Here is a 22,278-nt window from a genome sequence, read left to right as displayed (position 1 = left end):
TGTTTCTAGTCTAAATATCTAACAATTCTTAGTTCAGCCTGTAGTGTGAATAGTGTGATTAATTCGTCCTGTGGTTGGCCAGCCGTCAGACCTCCGCTCATCTTCACACACAGATGAAGATATTAGTGTTGAAATCCGATGGCTCAGAAAGGCCTTCATTGACACCAATGTCATTTCCTCTCTCAAGACCCATAAAGGCACTAAAGACGTCGTTACAAAGCCCATCTCACTACAGCGGCTCTACAATCATTGATGAAGAGGCCAGAATAGAGTTAGTGCGCAAAAACACTAAATAACGACTGATATAGCGATGGCCGATTTCAGAACAAAGCTTCGAACCGTTATGACTCAGTGAATCGATTCAGGATTCGAACCGTTATGAGTCAGTGAATCGATTCATGATTCGGACCGCGAGTCAAACCGCTGAAATCACGAGACTTTGGCGATCCGAATTATGAATCCTTCTGTCGTTTTACTGATCTAGTCAATGCATCTTGATTTAAGAATATTTAGATATTTGGACTGGAAACGAGACACAAATAATAAATAAGAAGAGCATTTTTTAGTGTGTGAGCATCAGTAAGTGTGTGTGTGTGCGAAGTGTAACCTGTGTGTGTGTGCGGAGTGTAACCCGTGTGTGTGTTCAGATGGTGGAGCACGGCGGCTTCTATCGCACCTCCGACCAGACGTGGGTGAAGCTGGAGCGGATCCAGTTCGTCGGCGCCTGTAACCCGCCCACAGACCCGGGCCGGAAGCCGCTCTCCTACAGGTCAGAACCACGGCTTCACATGCACTGCTAAAATGCGCTTCCTTCTTATTTAGTTTTTTTTTCCTTGTTTCCAGTCCAGATATCTAACAATTCTTAAATCAAGATGCATTTACTAGATCAGTAAAACGACAGGAGATATTTATTCTTGTTTTGTCAAAAAATAAATAAAAATGAAGAGAGTTTTCTGCTTAAAACAGGCAAAACGATCTGCCAATGGGGTGAGAGAAATAATCTTTCTTGTTTTAACCAGAAAACTCACTTCATTTTGATTTTATTTTTGACAAAACAAGAATAAATATCTAATGTAATTTTACTGATCTAGTAAATGCATCTTGATTTAAGAATTGTTAGATATTTGGACTGGAAACGAGACAGAATGGGGCATTTTTAGCAGAGATGTGTTCAGCGATGCCTAACTCGTGTGTGTGTTTGCAGGTTCTTGCGCCATGTGCCGGTGGTGTATGTGGACTATCCCGGCCCGGCCTCGCTCACGCAGATCTACGGCACCTTCAACAGAGCCATGCTGAGGCTGATCCCCTCGCTGAGGACCTTCGCCGAGCCGCTCACCGCCGCCATGGTGGAGTTCTACACCATGTCTCAGGTTTGCACTGGAAATGAGCACGTTCTGCAGGGCTCCACATTAACGCTTCGGATTATTTTAAGGGACAAGTAAAAGACAATTATACTTGCCCAACGGACAAGCGGATTTAAACGCAATAACAAGATATAAGTATATTATGTAATTAATATATAAGTATATTATTCAGACTTTCAGAAGTGCAAGGCTTGGGGGTTGGCGTGCGGCGCGCACGGAGCAACTAGCGCTCTTAACACAGGCGTGCATGCACGCGTTTTGTTGTCACGGCTACATAAACAAATTTCTGCACACAGGAAGACAGATGTTTTGGTAATACTTTATGTATTTTAATCACAAAAACAAACATTTGCATCAAGTGAAAGCATCGGGCACATTGGCTGAGTGTTTTTGAATTTGATTGATCCAAGTTATTCAACTAAATATACAAATTAAATGTATTAATTAGGTCATATTTAATTCAATAAACTAGCCCAATCTAATTCTGCTGCAGTATTGTCCTGTTTAACACTGAAGCTGCTCTGACACAATCGGCGCTGGAGAAGAGCGATAGAAATAAAGCTGATTGATTGATTGATTGATTGATTGATTGATTGATTGCTCTTTTAATGTTTGTAACAGGAGCGGTTCACGCAGGACACACAGCCGCACTACATCTACTCCCCGAGAGAGATGACCCGATGGGTCCGAGGCATCTTCGAGGCTCTGCGGCCGCTGGAGACGCTTCCGGTCGAGGGTCTGATCCGCATCTGGGCTCATGAAGCGCTCCGACTCTTCCAGGATCGGTGGGTTTAAGGCGTTTCTAGGCCTGTAGATCAGGGACTCCAGACTGCTTTATTGTTGGAGGCGTCTCTGCCTCACTGCAAAACATGCTCTTCTTACTCAGGAATCTTGTCTTGTTTCCAGTCGAAATATCTAACAATTCTTAAATCAAGATGCATTTACTATACAAGTAAAATTTAAAAATGTCTTTTGTTGAAAATCGAATCAAAATGAAGTGAGCTTTTGCTCTAAAGGCCAGCTCCGGTGAGAAATGCCCCTAGGGGTGACTAACAGATGGTCAGCGAGTGGATCATTCTCTGGGAGGAGTTTTCGTGAAAATCGAACGTAAAGAGTTTTATCTCTAAAAACAGATAACGCTTGTGTATGGGGCACAGGGTAAGTGAAATGAAATGGCTAGTTAACACCACTAACAGGGCAGCATAATGAGGGCCCCTACATGCAAACCGCAGCACTGAGAACTTTGTAAGAGGACAAACAGTTTAATAAGAAGAACCTTTATAGACACAGAACATTACGCATATTCAGACGGCAGCCATCTTGGAAAACAGTCTCGACGAGTAGAGCCCCAAACGCTAAATAATCTAAGATAAATAATCTGCCAATGGGGTGAGAGAAATAATCTTGTTTTCTGTTTGAATTAAGATTATTTTTCTCACCCCATTGGCAGATTATTTATCTTATTTTAAGCAAAAACTCACTTCATTTTGAGTTATTTTCCCAAAACAAGACAATTACTTTTGCTTGTCTAGTAAATACTTCTTGTTTTAAGATTTTTTAGATGTTTGGACTAGAAACAAGACAGAAACACTGAGGAAGAAGAGCATTTTCTGCAGTGAGACGTTTTTGCCTTTCTAGGAATGTGTGATTGATTGTTTTGAACTTGTTCAGATTGGTGGAGGACGAAGAGAGACGCTGGACCGACGAGAACATCGACATGGTGGCCCTCAAACACTTCCCCAACATCGACCGAGATAAAGGCCTCAACAGACCCATCCTGTACAGCAACTGGCTCTCCAAGGTGAGTGGCAGGGCAGCGTCTGGAGATCCGCGGACTCATCCCGATTTGTCCCGGAGATCCGCGGACTCATCCCGATTTGTCCCGGAGATCCGCGGACTCATCCCGATATGTCCCGGAGATCCGCGGACTCATCCCGATATGTCCCGGAGATCCGCGGACTCATCCCGATTTGTCCCGTTTCTCCCGCAGGATTACGTCCCCGTGGAGCAGGAGGAGCTGCGGGACTATGTGAAGGCCAGACTGAAGGTGTTCTATGAGGAGGAGCTGGACGTTCCTCTGGTGCTCTTCAACGAGGTTCTGGATCACGTGCTGAGGATCGACAGGTACATAGGGCCCTATAATTTCTGCGATCACGGAATCGCGGAATTGGCATATAAACGCGGAATCTGGTGTTAACGCAGATTTCCCCGGAATTGTACATCTTTGAAATGAAATTCTGTGTCGTGTGGGTGGAGAACGTATCTCTGAGGAAAGTGCAGACCGGGGGAAGCAAATCTTCGCGACACAACCCCTCCCGTCATTTCAGCTCGCCCTTCAAAACAATGAAAGTACGGCGAGGTTGGTCTCCACGGCTCTGCTTTTGGCAGCGAAAAAGTTAAGAAACTCGACGCTAACGGCGGTTTCACACTGCACGCGCAGGCGGCGCAGAAGCTTTGCGTATGGAGAGCGGGAGCCGCGCGCTCGTTGTGCTCAGGCAGCATTGGTCGCGCGCGCAGCTGAACCGCGGCTCGTGTATTGCACAGACAGACCAATATTGTCCATTCTGTCAGATTTTCCGGTGTTCTGCTCGACCCCTGTCATCTCGTGCTTTGATTTATAATGTGCACATTAGGCAGCAATGCATATCTGCTGCAAATGCGACCGTTTTCCCCTCTGTTAGTCTGTTCCAAACATGCATTTAACATGCTGTATATGGCTAGTTTACATGATAAGTAACCTTAAAGTTAAAATTAAGCATCTAGTTTTAATCATTTAAAGGGGCCTTTGAAGTTGGGGGACTAATGGCAGTGTTGTGTTTTCGTGTATTTTTATTTTTCACAGCTCTGGATATCATAATGCTGATTGTTAAACACAATTTTACTACATGATTTCATGGTGAAATGTTATTTTTTCATGTTAATTTTCAGCTTTAAATGTTTTACTTAATAGTACTGTATATAAAAGATGATTCTGATGATTATTTTTTTTTAGTTCTTTATTTTTTTTACTTGAAAGAAAAAGCTAATGGAGCACTTTCATTTTAACTTATATAAACTACTATAATGTATTTTACCGGAAATTTTAAAGCTAATAACCATTAATATTTGAAGTACTTGAAGTGCAGTGTTATGCCAAATATCATATTTGTCCTAAAAAGTAAATGTGATGTTCGTTACCTCAGTAAATTTAAGGTCATTCCTATTTTTTTGTTTTATGTTCTATTATATTAACATTAAAAGCACACACTTTTTTTTTAACCAAAATAACAGTAAAGGGTAAAACAAACTGAATTGCCAAATATTTTAACAGAAAAAAAGGAATCTCCAAAAATTAAAACGGAATTAGGGAAAAACTAGCCTGGCTAAAACCAGAGCATTCTCAGTGCACTGCAAATAATGCTCCTCTTCCTCAGTCATTGTGTCTCGTTTCCAGTCCAAATATCTAAATATTCTTAAATCAAGATGCATTTACTAGATCAGTAAAACGACAGGAGATATTTTTTCTTGTTTTGTTGAAAATAAAATCTAAATGAAGAGAGTTTTTGCTTAAAACAGGCAAAATGATCTGCCAATGGGGTGAGAAAAATAATCTGATTTCTGATTGAATCATGGATTTCTTGTCCCAATCAGAAATCAGATTATTTCTCTCACCCCATTGGCAGATCATTTTGCCTGTTTTAAGCAAAAACTCATTTTGATATTTTCCCCAGAATGTAATTTAATCTGTCTAATTTTGTTATTTTTCCCCAAAACAAGACAATAATTTTTACTTGTCCAGTAAATGTTTCTTAATGTAAGAATTTTTTGATATTTTGACTAGAAACAAGACAGAAATACTAATTAAAAAAAGCATTTTTTGCAGTGTAGACAAATCATTCCCAAAGGGGTGTGTGTGTGTGTGTGTGTGTGTGTGTGTGTGTGTGTGTGTGTGTGTGTGTGTGTGTGTCACCAACGGACGATGACGTAGCAGAGCGACAGAGAAACCTCTGAGACGGCGATTCTGTTTGTGGTTTCGAGGAAGATGTTGCGATGGCTTCTGACGGCTTTTGCCGTTGACGGTGGAGCAGAAAACATCGAGCTCTGATCGCATCGCCGGCGCTGTAAGGCGTCTGTGTTACGATTAGAACGCAATTTACAATATTTAGAAAATAATATTGAGGAGTCGTTGGAAAGCTGTGTCCCTCAAACTTTATTCAAATTCAGTCATTTCATATGTGTAGGAGCATTTTCAGACTTGGGCATAGTGACGCTAGTTATTCATTTACATTATTTACATGAGTAGCAGATGTAGTGTGAGGAAATGAGCACAGATGGCCAGATCGTGTGTGTGTGTGTGTGTGTGTGTGTGTGTGTGTGATCACACTCCTCATCACAGTAGCCGGTGTAATCCACATCTGGAGCCCAGTGCTGCTCTTTGCTCGGGTTTTAATGAAAAGGAAAAGTTTAAATGGCTTAAAGCAGACGCGATAGCTCGAGCGAGTGATGATCATCTTCGTAATGGGCTCTTTGCCAGACGACCTGCAGAGCAAATCTGAATGTGCCGGTAGTTGTGTGGGTTTTTCAGGCTATGCGTCAGTAACGATGTTCTCCTGCAGGATCTTCCGGCAGCCGCAGGGTCACCTGCTCCTGATCGGGGTCAGCGGTGCCGGGAAGACCACGCTCTCCCGCTTCGTGGCCTGGATGAACGGACTCAGTGTCTACCAGATCAAGGTCAGAACCAGCAAACCTTCCACATGTTTATTCACTTCACAGATGGCTAATGTGCAGCGCTCTTCCCTGAGAAATTAAAGAGCGGTTTGTCAGAAGATCCCCATTGCTGAACTTTATATAAACACTGCAAAAAATGCTCTTCTTATTTAGTAATCTTGTCTCGTTTCCAGTCCAAATATCTAAATATTCTTAACTCAAGATGATTTACTAGATCAGTAAAACATAAGATATTTTTTCTTGTTTTGTTGAAAATAAAATCTAAATGAAGTGAGTTTCTGCTTAAAACAGGCAAAATGATCTGCCAATGGGGTGAGAGAGATAATCTGATTTCTGATTGAAATCTTGTTTCTTGTTTCCGTCCCAATCAGAAATCAGATTATTTTTCTCACCCCATTGAGCCTGTTTTAAGCAAAAACTCTCTTCATTTAGATATATTTCCCCAGAAAACAAGTAAATGTGTGTGTGTGTGTGTGTGTGTGTGTGTGTGTGTATACAGGGTGTCCGCGGGGTTTTAAAAAGTATTAAAAAGTGATAAATCAAAATTGTCAAATTTAAGGCCATTAAAAGTGTTAAATGTGGTCTCAGAGGTATTATTTTTTCAGACTATCAGGTGTCCTATTCTGATTGAAACTCTATCTGCATTCGCGTTAGTTCGTTTAAATATTGGCTTTAGCATATCTGGGCATGCACATAATCGATCTTTCGTCTCCGTCTCGGCGTGGGTTTGATGCTGACGTCATATTCAGCGGTCGTTCGGCATCATCTCAGAGCACTGCGCGCTCAACAGAAGGGGCTGGCTTACGTTTTATTTTAGACATATCTTCAACGATTATCCTCATAAGAACAATCTTAAATGACTTGTATAAAGTCTAAAATGAACAAAAAGAGTTGTGAGAGAACGAGGCGCGATCCATAGACAGCATATAAACAGTGAGATCCGCGTGTCTGTCTGCTCTTAAAGGGACAGCAGCCGATAAAGCTTCCTGTCAGTAAAGTTAAAGAACAAAGGGAACAGAGAAAATGACTCGCTGCTCTTGACTAAATAACTTTTGTAGCTTTAATAAGGATTAACTTATTTATAGTTTATTTAGAGTAAACATGACATTTATTATGGGTTTATGTTAGCATTGTTTTAAGTTTACTTAAATTAAAAACTGTTATATTTTTGAAGCCAAAAAAAAAAATCAGTAGCTGTATTAATATCAGTAATACTGGCTTTCATTCAGAAAAGATGCCATTTAAACAAATATTTAAAATATACTGTCTTTATTTTGTTTCTACATTAATTTGATTAACTGTGAAATTATTATATAAAAAAATATATTAAAACGTACAAAAACATTTCTTTTTTTATTGCGATTAATCACAGAAAAAACGTGTGATTAATCTAGTTAAAGTTTTTAATCGATTGACTAGTTTTTAGTATTTTGTTAAATTCAACAACTCACAGTTATAGAAATGTAATATTTGGCTCAGGTTTTGTTGTTGGAAAAAAAACACTATATAATTGAATTGCTGATTTACCAATTATTAATTGAAATAAAATGTGCGTGCAGTAATGCTTCTCCTTCACCAACCTTTGTGAATGTTGAGATGTGTTTAACTGTGTCTGAATGATAACTTTTAGCAGATCCTAGATAACTTTCCTCCTGGTGTCAATTCTAAATCTATTCTTTTCTGTATGTTATATATGTCAAAATCTGTGTAAATAATAGAAAGGTCGCTGATTAACACTTGCAATTTAGCAATTCAGTGTCGTGATGGTTTTAAAAAATATTCTGAAGGTAGTAAAAAAGGTATTAAAAAGTAGTAAATTTAACTTAAGGATTGCTGTATATACCCTGTGTATATAATAGTGCCAGGTTTAATGGTTCTCTTTGTGGCTGCTCCACAGGTCCACAGGAAGTACACCGGCGAGGACTTTGACGAAGACCTGCGGACGGTCCTCCGGCGCTCCGGCTGTAAGAACGAGAAGATCGCCTTCATCATGGACGAGTCGAACGTGCTGGACTCGGGCTTCCTGGAGCGCATGAACACACTGCTGGCCAACGGAGAGGTGCGACCGGCACGCGTGCGCTCTGTGCACGGCAAAAAATCCTCTTCTTACTCAGTATTTTTGTCTTGTGTCCTTGTGTCCAAAACATTCTTAGATTAGAAAACATTGACTAGACAAGTAAAAATGATTGTCTTGTTTTGGGGAAAATAACTCCAAATGAAGAGAGTTTTTGCTTAAAATAAGATAAATAATCTGCCAATGGGGTGAGAAAAATAATCTTGTTTTCTGTTTGAATTAAGATTATTTTTCTCACCCCATTGGCAGATTATTTATCTTATTTTAAGCAAAAACTCTCTTCATTTTGAGTTATTTTCCCCAAAACAAGACAATTACTTTTGCTTGTCTAGTAAATACTTCTTTTAAGAATGTTTAGATGTTTGGACTAGAAACAAGACAAAAATACTGAGTAAGAACAGCATTTGCAGTGTGTGTGTGTTCTGTGTGTGCTGAACTCTCTGTGCCTCATCATGCGTGTTCTGTGTGTGTGTGCGTGTGTTCTGTGTGTGCTGAACTCTCTGTGCCTCATCATGCGTGTTCTGTGTGCCGTTGCAGGTGCCCGGCCTGTTCGAGGGCGATGAATATGCCACCCTGATGACCCAGTGTAAGGAGGGCGCGCAGAAGGAGGGCTTGATGCTGGACACCCACGAGGAGCTGTATAAGTGGTTCACCAGTCAGGTGATCCGAAACCTGCACGTGGTGTTCACCATGAACCCGTCGTCAGAGGGCCTGAAGGACCGCGCCGCCACATCGCCCGCTCTCTTCAACAGGTAGCACTGCTGAATGGGGCTGCAACAACTAATCCATAATGAAAACCATCAATCGATTAGTCGGGTCTGCTCTCTGCTTGCAAATCTTCCACCAGTCGGGCCACATTACAGCACTGAATAATGCATTTATACAGACAAAACGTGCATCTAGAAATAGTGGAGAAAACCGAGTGAGCTGATGCAGGAAAGGCACGTGATCCTAGGGCCCAAAACATGAAGTCTTTATTTTAAGCTTCAAGCGAATGCATTAGAGCTTAACACACCCTGTCATGTTGAGAGGCATGCACATGTGTGTGTGTGTGTTCTCAGTGCAAAATGGTAATTTTACAGGTTATCCTCTGATCTATATAGAGGACAGTAGTTATATCTTCATCTGTAAATGCTACTAATTCACGCGAGTATTTCCATTTTGCATTAATACGCGTTCTGACAGTGTGTTAAACGTCAAACTTCAGACAGAACGCAATCGAGAGAGAGTGAGAGTCCATTAATATTCAGCGACGCTGTCAGATCACTGTGGAAGCTTAGACTGATTTGATTTCGCCCGGCAACTCAGTCTGGAAACCTGTACATTCATTTCTACTGCTTCGGTTACACTTTTGCGGGAACCAATCAAAGACTGGCTTATCCACCTGGTGCGTTATGGGTGGGTTTAACGCCATGACGGATAGATATATGATGGGTCATTGCCTGTTAATCACGCCTCTTTTGGTCTGATTGGTTGAAAGACTATCTAATTGCATATAGTCATTTGAATAATGCTCGTTGATCAAACCTCTTGTGCAGTAGAGAATACAGAGCAGACTCCCCAGATCAGTGTTTTTATCTCGCAATTGACTTTATATCACACAATTGCGAGTCGGAATTGTGACGTCATATCTCAGAATTATGACTTTATAAATCGCAATGCTGAGATGAAAAGTCGCAATTACTCTTTATTTTTTAATTTAGTGGCAGAAACGGGTTTCCATTGGTCAGTAATAGAGCAGGTGTAGGATCTCATGCTCTGCTCATGGCTGTTGTTTCTCTGCAGGTGCGTGCTCAACTGGTTTGGTGATTGGTCCACTGAGGCGCTCTACCAGGTGGGTAAAGAGTTCACCAGTAAGATGGACCTGGAGAAGCCCAACTACAAAGTGCCGGACTACATGCCCATCGTTTACGACAAGCTCCCGCAGCCGCCCACCCACCGCGAGGCCATCGTCAACGGCTGCGTGTTCGTCCATCAGACGCTGCACCAGGTCAGAGGCTCCGCAGATCTCAAAGCATTGGCTTTATCCAGAGTAATATTTGACCAGCAGTCAGGGTTCCCGCGGGGTCTTAAAGTCTTAAAAAGTCTTAAATTCAGAAAGTTACATTTAAGGCCTTAACCTGTTAAGCTGATTTCTAAATTTTGAAAAAATCCTAAGAAATGTATACTCAGACTAAAACAAATACAGTTTGTGAATCCTTTGCACTAAAAGCATAATTATGGTCTCATTTGAAAGCAGACACCTGCCAGTTTACTGTAAAGTCAAAATGATAATATTTTTTATAATAAAAAAAAGCTATAATAAGCTTCAAAGTTTTGTAAAGTTATTAGAAATTTATTTGTATGAAATATCTTTATGAAAATAAAATTGAAGTGGGCCTTGGAGAAATCTAGAAATGCACTACAGCTAAAGCCACAAGTCTGACCATGTTATATTTCAGATCTGAAGATGATCAGTCTAAAACTCTGCATTTTATTAAACGTTTTACAAGATCGTTTCATGTGATTTTATTTTGAGATATCGCTGAAATATCAACTGATGTTTATTGCCATGTCTTCAGCTTTCATTCTCTATTTTGCCTCTATTGTTTAGAGGTGCAAACTGCCCCATTCAGTTTGTCTCCCCGGCACACATTCACACTTCTGCGGACTGGTTATGGCTCTAATTATTATTCTTTTGTCTGCATTATAATTACTAACGATTCTCTATTCAAACTGTTCTATTCAAACCTCATTTCTAAATCAAACCTCTCACTTTACCCTCACTGAGACTCTATTGAATGCATTTCGTCCAAATAAGCATTTCAGTAGTTTTACATTTAGAAAATGTTCATAAAAATAAAGTATTTACTCAGTGGCAGGTGCATCTAGGGCAAGCTAGCATGTTAGCTTAGCACACCAGCAAAACAACAATTTATACGATTAAAATCATGTTTTATTCAAAACTTGCTTCATATCACTTTATAATTTATAAGTCGAGTGTTTTATATAAAAATATGTGATCTCATGTAGCTTCGGGTCAAAAAATCTGACAGAAAATATACAATGCTAAAAGCTATGTGGAATAGCATTGCATTATAAATATCATCTATTATGAAACCACCCAACATGGCATAAAGAACACAGACCAACCATATATTGCCGCGATTGTGTGTTTATTGTCTTAAAACGTGTCTATCTGCATAAAATAGCCATCTGACGATCGCTAGAAAGCAGCTTTGGTCATGTCAGATACTTCCTGAATGTCACATGGTGTGTCTGTTCTTCATGTGTTCCCCATGGGGTGAATTTTCAGTAGTACAGCTTTCCAGCGCCCTCCGGCTGCCAGAATGAATTGAAAACACAGCATATCACAGTCTACTGCTCTCATAATCACACATCCGCGGATTTTGGATAAAGATTGAATAAATAATACTTCTCTGTATAGAAATTTGACTCAAACGTGTGAGAATCTATCAATATTTCTCCACATCTGCACACATTTGAAGTAAAAGCCCTGAGGGAAGTTGTTTTGTCGAGTGTCTTCATGACGACCAGAGAAGAGTTTTTTATGGATGGGAGCAAATGACGCGCATATTACAATCAAAAGGTAGCGACGCCCAAGATCATATTCATAACTCCTGGCACATATTAACACATTACGGTCACTATAAGACTTTGAGAATAAAACAGAGGTAACAAAATTAAACTTTAGTCTTAGATCTTTTTAATGATGTATAGTTTGTCAAGGTAATTACTTACATCTGATAGTAATTTTGAGCTAATTTAAGCAAAGAGAGTTTCAGCACGTCCTCGTGACGCTTATCAGGTTAAAAAGTCTTAAAAACGCCCAGATTTTCATCCTAGGTCTTAAATTTAATTTACCAAAGTCTTAACTTTTACTTCCGTTCAGAAACAAAACCTTTTAGTTTTCTTTTCCCGACTGCTTCATGCATTTTTACTCCTTACACTTTTCCTTCAGCTTTTCAGAAAGCTGCGATTGGCAAACGGAAAGCAGGAAATTACCGTAATAAACCATATTTTGGCAAAAAGCGCTATTTGTCTTTAAGGATTTTTTTAAGCTCGCCAAATGTTGAGGATTTACGGTCAAATAGCGCTTTAATATGCTGGCGCCAACACTCGCATTCTAATAGGGTTAAGCGTAATGTATTCTGATGTGTTTGATCTGACTGGGTGGGCAGCTGTCAATCTCAGGCCCAACCGTAGATCCGCCCCTATCATAGGTTGGTTGTTTTGTCTGGTCTGCACTTGTGTCTACGCGCGTTTTCAAAGAACATGGGTCTTTGCACACTGAGTCCAATATTTTCGCATGCGTTTTTTCATATTCGTGATCCGAAAAACTCGTCACGCACAGAGACCTTGCACACTGAGTCCGATGCTTATTAATGAATGTGTTACGGAAAAAACGCAAAACAAGACAAAGTGACGTCTAGTGAGGATGATTTGTTTGTCCTGAGGAGATAATGGGTTCATCTAACGTTACTCCTGTGATCGCGTAGAGAGGAGAGTTTCCCTATCCAGCGGGATTATCCAGATCGACCGATTCAAAGTTGCAGTGTCAGTGGCTCAGTTTGATGCTTTGCTGGCGATACTGGAGACGTATTTAAAAGAAGACCACTAATTTCTGTGAATCAATTGATCCCGAACACCTGCGTCAGTATGTCTATGGATCCGATCACACACACACACACACACATACACACACACACACACACACACACACACACACACACACACACACACACACACACACACACACACACACAGACAGACAGAGCTTTACAGACCCTTACGAAACAAAAATATATTGCAATATATTTGAAAATATCATGCAATATATTCACATATAACGTTATGGGATTTAATATTTATATTTTCCAATATATTGAAAGCGGCCATCATTTGTATATTTTCCAATATATTGCATGAATATATAATATATTTTATAATGCCATCAATATATTATTCCATATATTAAAATATATTTCAAGAAAATGTATTGGTAAATATATTTTCCTTTCGTAAGGGGAGACTTGATGTGCTATAATTATAGCTGTGATATAATAATATTTGTAGCATTTTTGCTAGAATATTATGTATGGTGGCTCTGAGTTGTCAAAACGTCTCTGCGTTTTTAAGGATGCGAAAACACAGAAAATCGAACCTGTTCCAAATTTTTTTTGACGGACGAAAGTTTCGGAGGCAGTGTGCAAGCGTGACTGACATAACGTGAGGTCGAATTTATTTTTGGAAGTGCGTAAATTATTATTCTAGCAAAAATACCACAAATAATATTATTATATCACAGATAATTATAGCACATCAAGTCTCTGTAAAGGTGTGTGTGTGTGTGTGTGTGTGTGTGTGTGTGTGTGTGTGTGTGTGTGTGTGTGTGTGTGTGTGTGTGTGTGTGTGTGTGTGTGTGTGTGTGTGTGTGTGTGTGTGTGTGTGTGTGTGTGTGTGTGTGTGTGTGTGTGTGATCGGATCCATAGACATACTGCCAGGTGTTCGGGATCAATTGATTCACGGAAATTAGTGGTCTTCTTTTTAATATGTGTCTCCAGTATCGCCAGCAAAGCATCAAACTGACACTTTTAATCGGTCGGTCTTGATCCCGCTTGATAAGGAGGGGAAACTCTCCGCGATCACAGGAGTCTCTCCACATCTCCTCAGGACAAACAAATTATCCTCACTAGACGTCACTTTGTCTTGTTTTGCGTTTTTATCCCCGTGACGTATTCATTAATACGCATCGGACTCAGTGTGCAAGATCTCTGTGCGTGACGAGTTTTTCGGAATAGGAAAAACCGCATGCGAAAATATCGGACTCAGTATTTTGATATCAGTTTCTGAGTTTATTTAATGTTTCTATAACTGAATCAATAAAAATAGAATGTTTGAGAGTTTCTGAGATCATTTATAATGCTTTTAGTAATGCGTCGTGTTGGTCTTAAATTTCACTCATAATGGTCTTAAAAAGGTCTTAAATTTAACTTACTGAAACCTGCAAGAACCCTGGCAGTACTGTTACTCCAGTAATGAGGTTGTGTAGTTTGTCCCCCTCTAGCTTTATCTGCTTCTGTGCACGCAATAAACCTTTGCTCTGGTGTTCTCAGGCTAACAACCGTCTGGCTAAGCGTGGCGGCCGCACCATGGCCATCACCCCGCGGCACTACCTGGACTTCATCAACCACTACGCCAACCTATTCAACGAGAAGCGCAGCGAGCTGGAGGAGCAGCAGATGCACCTCAACGTGGGTCTGCGCAAAATCAAGGAGACCGTCGATCAGGTACGCGCTTCACCCGACCTCACGCATGCCAACGCCAGTGATGGGGAAAGGAGCTTTAGCAATGCGTTACAATAGTGTTACTCCCTGAAAAGTAACAGTTACATTACTTGGAAAAGTAACTTTATTAAAGTAAGCAAGACATTTTATAAAGTGTTACTCACTAAAAAGTAACCACTTGCATTACTTGGAAAAGTAACTTTAATCAAGTAATGTTACAATATTGTTAATCCCTGAAAAGTAACTTTAATAAAGTAATGTTACAATATTGTTAATCCCTGAAAAGTAACTTTAATAAAGTAATTAAGAAATGTTTTAACATTGTTACTCGCTAAAAAGTAACCACTTACATTATTTTGAAAAGTAACTTTAATAAAGTAACCAAGAAATGTTACAAATATTGTGTTACTGCCTAAAAAGTAAAACACTGATTTATAGTTTAGAGCAAAATGGAAGAAGACGGATGTCCAAATGCTCATTTAGTGGAGGATTCACATAAACAAAGTTGATTCTGTCTTCAGTGAAGGTGAACAGTGTGAGAATATCAGATGTGTATCAGTGTATTGGATCCGTGCATTCGGCCTTAAAGTGACAGCAGCTTTGTAACTTTTCTACAAGTATTTAAATGAGTTTAAGTTAGTCGTCTGCTAGTGTGTCAGATGGAGCGTCACTGACTGGCTTAAACCATGATGGCATAATGTGCATTTATACAACTATAATACAATAATGCGGCGACATAAAGAAGGACATTTACTTTTGATACTTAAGGACTTTAATAAACAAATACTTCTGTACTTTTACTCCAGTAAAAATCTGCCGTTACAACTTTTACTTGTAACAGAGTAATATTAGACCAGCAGTGCTGTTACTCCAGTAATGAGGTTGTGTATTAGTCCACCTCTGCGACCCTGATCTATTTAACCGTGTGTGTGTGTGTGTGTGTCAGGTGGAGGAGCTGCGACGAGACCTGCGGATCAAGAGTCAGGAGCTGGAGGTCAAGAACGCTGCTGCCAATGATAAGCTGAAGAAGATGGTGAAAGACCAGCAGGAGGCCGAGAAGAAGAAGGCAAGGCGTCCATGACATGCTCTTGTGTTCATAAACCCCTCGCTGCTCGTTTAACCTCACGCCGCCGCTTTACTTCACAGGTCATGAGTCAAGAGATACAGGAAGCGGTTTACAAGCAGCAGGAAGTGATTAAAGACAAGCAGCTGAGAGTGAAGCAGGATCTGGACCAGGTGGAGCCGGCCGTCATCGAGGCTCAGAACGGTACGAGTTCTCTTCGCTCTGCTTCGCTGCCGTGCTGCTTTGCCTTTCACTTCTGCTCACGATAAATACGGTTTGAAATAGCGTTTCCTATCTTCTTGTGATCTGCTTATAAGGAAATATTCACTGCTGTCGGCATCCGGCATCCGTTTACGCTCCATATTTGAGGAACATCTGACCGGTGTTTTATAACAAGTCTTGTTTCGTTTTATAAAGTACATTAATAAACCGAATCAGGGATGCAAACCTCATCATAAAGTAATCAAGTAATGTTACTAATATTGATACTCACTAAAAAGTAACCACTTACATTACTTTAAAAAGTAATATTAATAATCAAGTAATGTTACGATATTGTTAATCACTAAAAAGTAACTTTAATAAAGTAAGCAACAATGGTTACTTTTCAGGGAGTAACACTATATTGTAACATTTCTTGGTTTCTTTATTAAAGTTACTTTTCAAAGTAATACTATAATTAAGAATATCGGCCGATATCTGCCTTTTTTCTCCCTAATATCGGCATGGGATGTGCTCTAATGTGAAGTGTGTTTGAGTAAACCCGTCAGTGGACGTTTCCTTGTGTTTCTGCTTCTGCTCTTCTCTTGTGTGTGATTGGCAGTGGTGTTGGGCGCTCGTTTCACTGCGCTAACGTCTCTGCTCTCTTCCTGTCTTCACTCTTTCTGTCTCTTCTCACGGCTCGTGGCTCGTTTAGCTGTTAAATCGATTAAGAAGCAGCACTTAGTGGAGGTGCGGTCGATGGCCAACCCGCCGGCCGCAGTCAAGCTGGCTCTGGAGTCCATCTGTCTGCTGCTGGGCGAGAGCACCACCGACTGGAAACAGATTCGCTCCATCATTATGCGCGAGAACTTCATCCCCACTATTGTGAACTTTTCTGCTGATGAGATCAGGTGACTGACTGCTGGTGCGGAGCGGTGGCCGCCGCGTCTCAAGAGGACACCCGTGGTCCACACACACACACACACACACACCATCACTAGCTGTGTTTCCATCCAAAGTAGCAGATTTGCACAAAGTTTGGATATTGCTGTGCGATGCTTTTTTTGGTCCAGTTATCCAAACCAGGGCTCTGAACCGGTTCAACGAACGAGAACGATAAACGGAAACGAACGATATTAACTGGAACAAAATCAAAATAAATTGTAATTGTTCTGAACAGAAATGTTTATTTTAAATGACCATTAAACGGTTAATAACGGTATTTTATCGTTCTGTTTTAATTTGACAGTGACAACGCACGTCAGTGTAGAGCGCGCATTTGAATGCTTTCCTCACTGAGGTCTACATGCGCACACTGCAAAAAATGTTTTTCTTTATTAGTTATTTTTGTCTTGTTTCTAGTCAAAATATCTAAAAGTTCTTACATTAAGAAACATTTACTAGATAAGCTGAATTAAGATTATTTTTCTCACCCCATTGGCAGATTATTTATCTTATTTTAAGCAAAAACTCTCTTCATTTTGAGTTATTTTTCCCCAAAACAAGACAATTACTTTTGCTTGTCTAGTAAATACTTCTTGTTTTAAGAACGTTTAGATGTTTGGACGAGAAACAAGACAGAAATACTGAGGAAGAAGAGCATTTTTTGCAGTGTGTGTATTGGAGGATATTTTCCCCGTGCGTTAAAGAAAGCAGTACGCACTTTAAGCTCAAATACTAACAACTATCGCACATTTTTCCTACATTTTTTTAGTCCATGATCAACAGTCTATATTGAAAACAGACTATCTGAAAAAATATTGACGCTTCATATTAAACGGTAGAAATGTTGTAGTTTTACAATGTTATATTGCATTAAATGAGCGAGCTTTATTCGCCTGCTGAATTTGATTGTGTTGCGCAGTAATTGCTTTGAAATTTGCAGTTGTCGGTTCATTTAAAAGGTTATCTAGTTTATTTTTTATTCATGTCCTTTTTAAAACAAGTCGTGTTGGAAAAAAGTTATGTAGAAAGAATGTAATCACTCTTCTGAAAAGGGTTAGGCACGAGGGCCAACTTTCGATTGTTTAACGGTCCTTTAAAACAGGTCCGTGTTTTTCCAGCTGTTTTCTAATGCAGGTATTTCTGTTGCGGCTATAATTATTATTTAATTATATAAGTTTAATTATCATGCGTTATCTTATTTTTGTGTGAAAAAGTTTAGGCTAAATTAAAATAACGTAATTAGCCGGTATTTTTTTCCAATCAAACCGTTTTCAGAACAGTATGTTTAATGAGGAACGAAAAACGGAAATGCTAAAATATCGATTCTGCCCGGAGTGAACCGTGATATGTTTATCCGTGTTTAAGCCCAGATCCAAACACTGCACTGTAGAAAATAAAAATGGAAAATGTTCCGATGATTTTCTGCCAGTTCATTATCCAGTAATTTTACAGAAATTTCCGTTAACCCTTAAAACACAAACTAATACAATTAAAAATACAGGTAAAACACCTGTAAAAACCCAATACGGGAACTCCTTCATGTTTATACAGTACACTGTGCCCTGTTTTTACGGACTCCTCTTACAGTGCAGTGTTTTGAGGGATTATCCTGTAAATGTGCAGGCGGATGGAAGCATAGCTACTGATAGTCCTGATAGACCGCACATTGGCAGGTCATGTGACGCGAGCCTCTCTCCGACGCCGCGGCCGCTCGCTCCCGCCGCGTGAACCATGTGTCCTTGTGGTCCTAAAACCCCTCCATTCCCTCTCTAGCCGTCAGCTCGATAAAGAAGCAGCACCTTGTTGAAGTGCGCGCTATGGCAAACCCACCGGCAGCCGTTAAACTGGCTCTAGAGTCGATCTGCCTCTTGCTCGGCGAGGAAACTAATGACTGGAAAAAGATCAGACAAGTTATTATCAGAGACAATTTCATCTCCAGCATAGTCAACTTTGTCTCTGAGGACACGAGGTATTATCATCTCCTTGCATACATCTTCCTCTCAGGTATGAGGCGGGCCTTTCACAGTGTTGCAGAGCAGCTGCACAGAAAATGCTAGTGTTAATGCTCAGGAAGGATTCAGACATCGCCTCGGGTAATGTTAGAACAAATATAATAATAAATATAGCTGCAAGCGTTATCGGGCCAAGCACAAAGATGACGATCAGACATCAACATGGCTGGGAGTGTCAGAACAACGGCAACAATTACCCATTAATAACATAAGGTGATTTTGGGCTGAAAAATCATATATTCTATTTATTTGTTTATTTAACAGGGACAATGCATACAGAAATAGCTACAATACAAGAACTGCAAATGATGCGCAGCATATAGCGTTTATAGCTAGTGCTAATTCTCAACTCCTGTCCCTGGTAGAGTCACTAATAATGGTTTATCGCCTTCCACCTATAGGTGGCGCTGATTAAATTGATGTGAGTTAGATGACAATCACACACGTAGTTTGGTGTCAGAATGTCAAAGCATTGCAGAGATTCAGCCTCGAGCGCCATTTTGGCCTCACATTCGTCGCTTTTAGGTTTTTAAAGAAAATCAAAATGGCGGACCGGAAGTTTGGCCAAATATGGTGTCTATGTTCTCGGCATGACCCAAGGAATCCAATAAGACCTTTTTCGTTGTAATAGTCTAACCAAAAGTTATTAGCATTTCAATCCCACCCCCCCCCCCCCCCCCCCCTTTTGAGGACCGTAAAGCATGCCTCGTTATCTACACAACTGTAATTCAAACTTTGTACAGGTGGTGGCGCTAGAGGAATTGAGTTATAGACTCCAAAATTGGTGCAGTTAATGTTGGGCCAGTCCTCTCTCAGGGTGCCAAATCTCACAGCTCTACCGTACGGTTCAGTGGGCTGCCCTAGAGCGGGAGAATAATCATAGATTCAGTAGTGCTTGGCCCCTATCACACTATAGATTGAGGGTTTGTTTGATTAGCTGCATGTCAGTCAGATTTATTTCTATAGTGCTTTATATAATACAGATCGACTCAAGCAGCGGATAGGAGCTCTACAAGACAAGTCATTATTCAGATCAGTGTTGATCCATCATGTGACCAATAACCGAATATCAGACCCGTTTACATGGGATTTAATGAGTGAAATATTCACTTCAAGGGCACCAGGAAAATATGAGCTCAAATGGGTTGAAAGTATTTGTGAATCTGTGTGTGTGTGTGTGTGTGTGTGTGTGTGTGTGTGTGTTCTAACTCACTCTCTGCGTGTCCTAGTGACTCCATCCGTGAGAAGATGAAGAAGAACTACATGTCCAACCCCAGCTATAACTACGAGCAGGTGAACCGTGCGTCTCTGGCCTGCGGACCGATGGTGAAGTGGGCGATCGCTCAGGTACGGCACTGACCTCTGGACCCCCTGTGGGCGCGCTGGCCGACCTCTGACCTCTGGCTTTGTGTGCAGCTGAACTACGCAGACATGCTGAAGCGGGTGGAGCCCCTGAGGAACGAGCTGCAGAAGCTGGAGGACGATGCCAAAGACAACAAGACGAAGGCGGAGGAGGTGGAGCAGATGATCCGCGATCTGGAGGCTAGCATCGCACGCTACAAGGAGGAGTACGCCGTGCTAATCTCTGAGGCACAGGCCATCAAAGCCGACCTGGCCGCCGTCGAGGCAAAGGTACAGCATGCACGCAAAAAAGATTTGTGTCTTGTTTCCAGTCTAGGATTGGCCGATATATCGAATGTAAACGATATCGCAATAATTGTGACGGCGATGTAAAATGTGAAAATATCATAACTATCGAATATTTCTAATTCAAGCATACTTTCCCAAAGACCGTTAGCAGATAACGCAGAGGTCTGGTTGCTCTTCTTACTCAGTATTTCTGTCTTGTTTCTAGTCAAAATATCAAACAATTCTTACATTAAGAAGTATTTACTAGACAAGCAAAAGTAATTGTCTTGTTTTGGGGAAAAATAACTCTAAATGAAGAGAGTTTTTGCTTAAAATAAGATAAATAATCTGCCAATGGGGTGAGAAAAATAATCTTATTTCTGTTTTGGAAACAAGATTTCAATCAGAAATAAGATTATTTTTCTCACTGCATTGGCAGTGTTTTAAAGGTGCACTGTTTTATTTTTGCAGTAAAATATCCAAAAACCACTGGGCCGGTGTTATATATATATTTTGTTCAGTTGAGTACCTAAAATATCCCAAATGTTTCTGACTATTTGTACATTGTGAGAAAATTGCTATTTTAACTGAGGACCGGGACGTTTCAGCATTGCTTTTGAGGGAGTCGCCTGTCAATCGCGTCATATCTGCGTTCCCCTCGGTTTGGGCTTTTATTTGGCAGGAGCGCTTTACTCTTAGCAGTGTGAACAACTGAACGCACGGAGTAACGTCATAACATCGTTTTAAACACACTTAAATGTATCTAATATGATAAACAGAGCTGCATTACCTCATAATCATAACCGGAAGAGCGGATCAGTGCAGGCGCCCGCGACTGTGTCCCGTCCCGTCATAATAAAAGTCCCGGTATTCGCGAGGCGGGTGTTTGTTTAACAATCGCTCCAGCAGCCGTGGTCAGGTCCACAACACTCGGTCCTGCTCTGCTTTACACTACAGTAACGTTAATAACCGCATGCATGAACGTGATTTCTGCCCGAGTCCTATTTTCCACCGGCTGTGATGTGAAGACCACATCTCCCAAGATGCTGCGCTCAAACTTTGCGTCATCAAACTACGAATTTGTTTTGAATAGGTGCCCTCCGGTGGACAAAAGCTGCATAGTGCACCTTTAACAGCTTATGATCCAAGACCAGTCGTGAAAAATGAAGACCAAGAGTCAGGACTCGGTTACTTCTCAGAGAACAAACACACTATAGAAAACAAGAAACAGTCAGGGGTTCTCTTCTGCAAAATCATGACTGGAAAGAAGCATTATAATATTATAGGATGATAAATATTGATTAAGGCTTTGATTATGAATTTAATTAGTGTGTGTATAATATATAGGTATATTGAAGTGGCAGTGGATTCCAGAATCCCCCTTTTAGTGTGTGTGTGCTGAGCTGGTCATGTGAGGTGTGTGTGCTGAGCTGGTCATGTGATGTGTGTGTGCAGGTGAACCGCAGCACAGCGCTGCTGAAGAGTTTATCGGCGGAGCGAGAGCGATGGGAGAAGACCAGCGAGACGTTTAAGAACCAGATGTCCACCATCGCCGGAGACTGCCTTCTGTCGGCCGCATTCGTGGCCTACGCCGGATACTTCGACCAGCAGATGAGGCAGAACCTCTTCACCACCTGGTCCCATCACCTGCAGCAGGCCAACGTTCAGGTACAGGCGCGACCCCACCGTGACCCCGCACACCTGACCCCACCTTGACCCGACCCGTCTGAGAGCTTTAAGGCCATCGCCTTTGGCTTGGCTTGCTCAGTTGGGGACACTAACATTATGATCAGAGTTATTCAACTAAATATACAAATAACATTAATGAATGAGGTCTTCTTTAATTCTATAAACTATAATACTGATCTGCCAACATTGTCTCTCTATGATAAATTAAAATAAGCTGATAACATCACTGTTTACTCCAGAACGACTGTACAGGCAAATCTAATTCTGCTGCAGTATTGTCCTGTTTAACACTGAAGCTGCTCTGACA

General features: G+C 40.8%; 1 protein-coding gene across 2 annotated transcripts in view; it reads left to right on the top strand.

The window, feature by feature from the left end:
- The window catches only part of dync1h1 (dynein, cytoplasmic 1, heavy chain 1), a 109,998-nt gene that overhangs the window by 40,112 nt on the left and 47,608 nt on the right, over positions 1–22,278 (top strand). Inside the window, exons 39-54 of one of the 2 annotated variants that reach the window (XM_067454810.1) lie at positions 648–769; positions 1,205–1,370; positions 1,986–2,149; positions 3,036–3,165; positions 3,355–3,488; positions 5,960–6,074; positions 7,969–8,130; positions 8,683–8,897; positions 9,931–10,135; positions 14,262–14,435; positions 15,379–15,498; positions 15,579–15,699; positions 18,415–18,610; positions 19,883–20,000; positions 20,070–20,285; positions 21,738–21,950. In XM_067454810.1, the coding sequence (XP_067310911.1) occupies positions 648–769; positions 1,205–1,370; positions 1,986–2,149; positions 3,036–3,165; positions 3,355–3,488; positions 5,960–6,074; positions 7,969–8,130; positions 8,683–8,897; positions 9,931–10,135; positions 14,262–14,435; positions 15,379–15,498; positions 15,579–15,699; positions 18,415–18,610; positions 19,883–20,000; positions 20,070–20,285; positions 21,738–21,950 (2,571 nt within the window). Of the gene's footprint in view, positions 1–647; positions 770–1,204; positions 1,371–1,985; positions 2,150–3,035; positions 3,166–3,354; positions 3,489–5,959; positions 6,075–7,968; positions 8,131–8,682; positions 8,898–9,930; positions 10,136–14,261; positions 14,436–15,378; positions 15,499–15,578; positions 15,700–16,411; positions 16,608–18,414; positions 18,611–19,882; positions 20,001–20,069; positions 20,286–21,737; positions 21,951–22,278 lie in introns of both variants that reach the window. The other variant, XM_067454809.1, reaches the window with a different exon arrangement.

The sequence above is a fragment of the Pseudorasbora parva genome, chromosome 10 (genome assembly GCF_024679245.1).
Source record: "Pseudorasbora parva isolate DD20220531a chromosome 10, ASM2467924v1, whole genome shotgun sequence".
Lineage (NCBI taxonomy): Eukaryota > Metazoa > Chordata > Actinopteri > Cypriniformes > Gobionidae > Pseudorasbora > Pseudorasbora parva.
The sequence above is the reverse complement of the archived record's forward strand: the minus strand, read 5'-3'. Positions and strand labels throughout refer to the sequence as shown.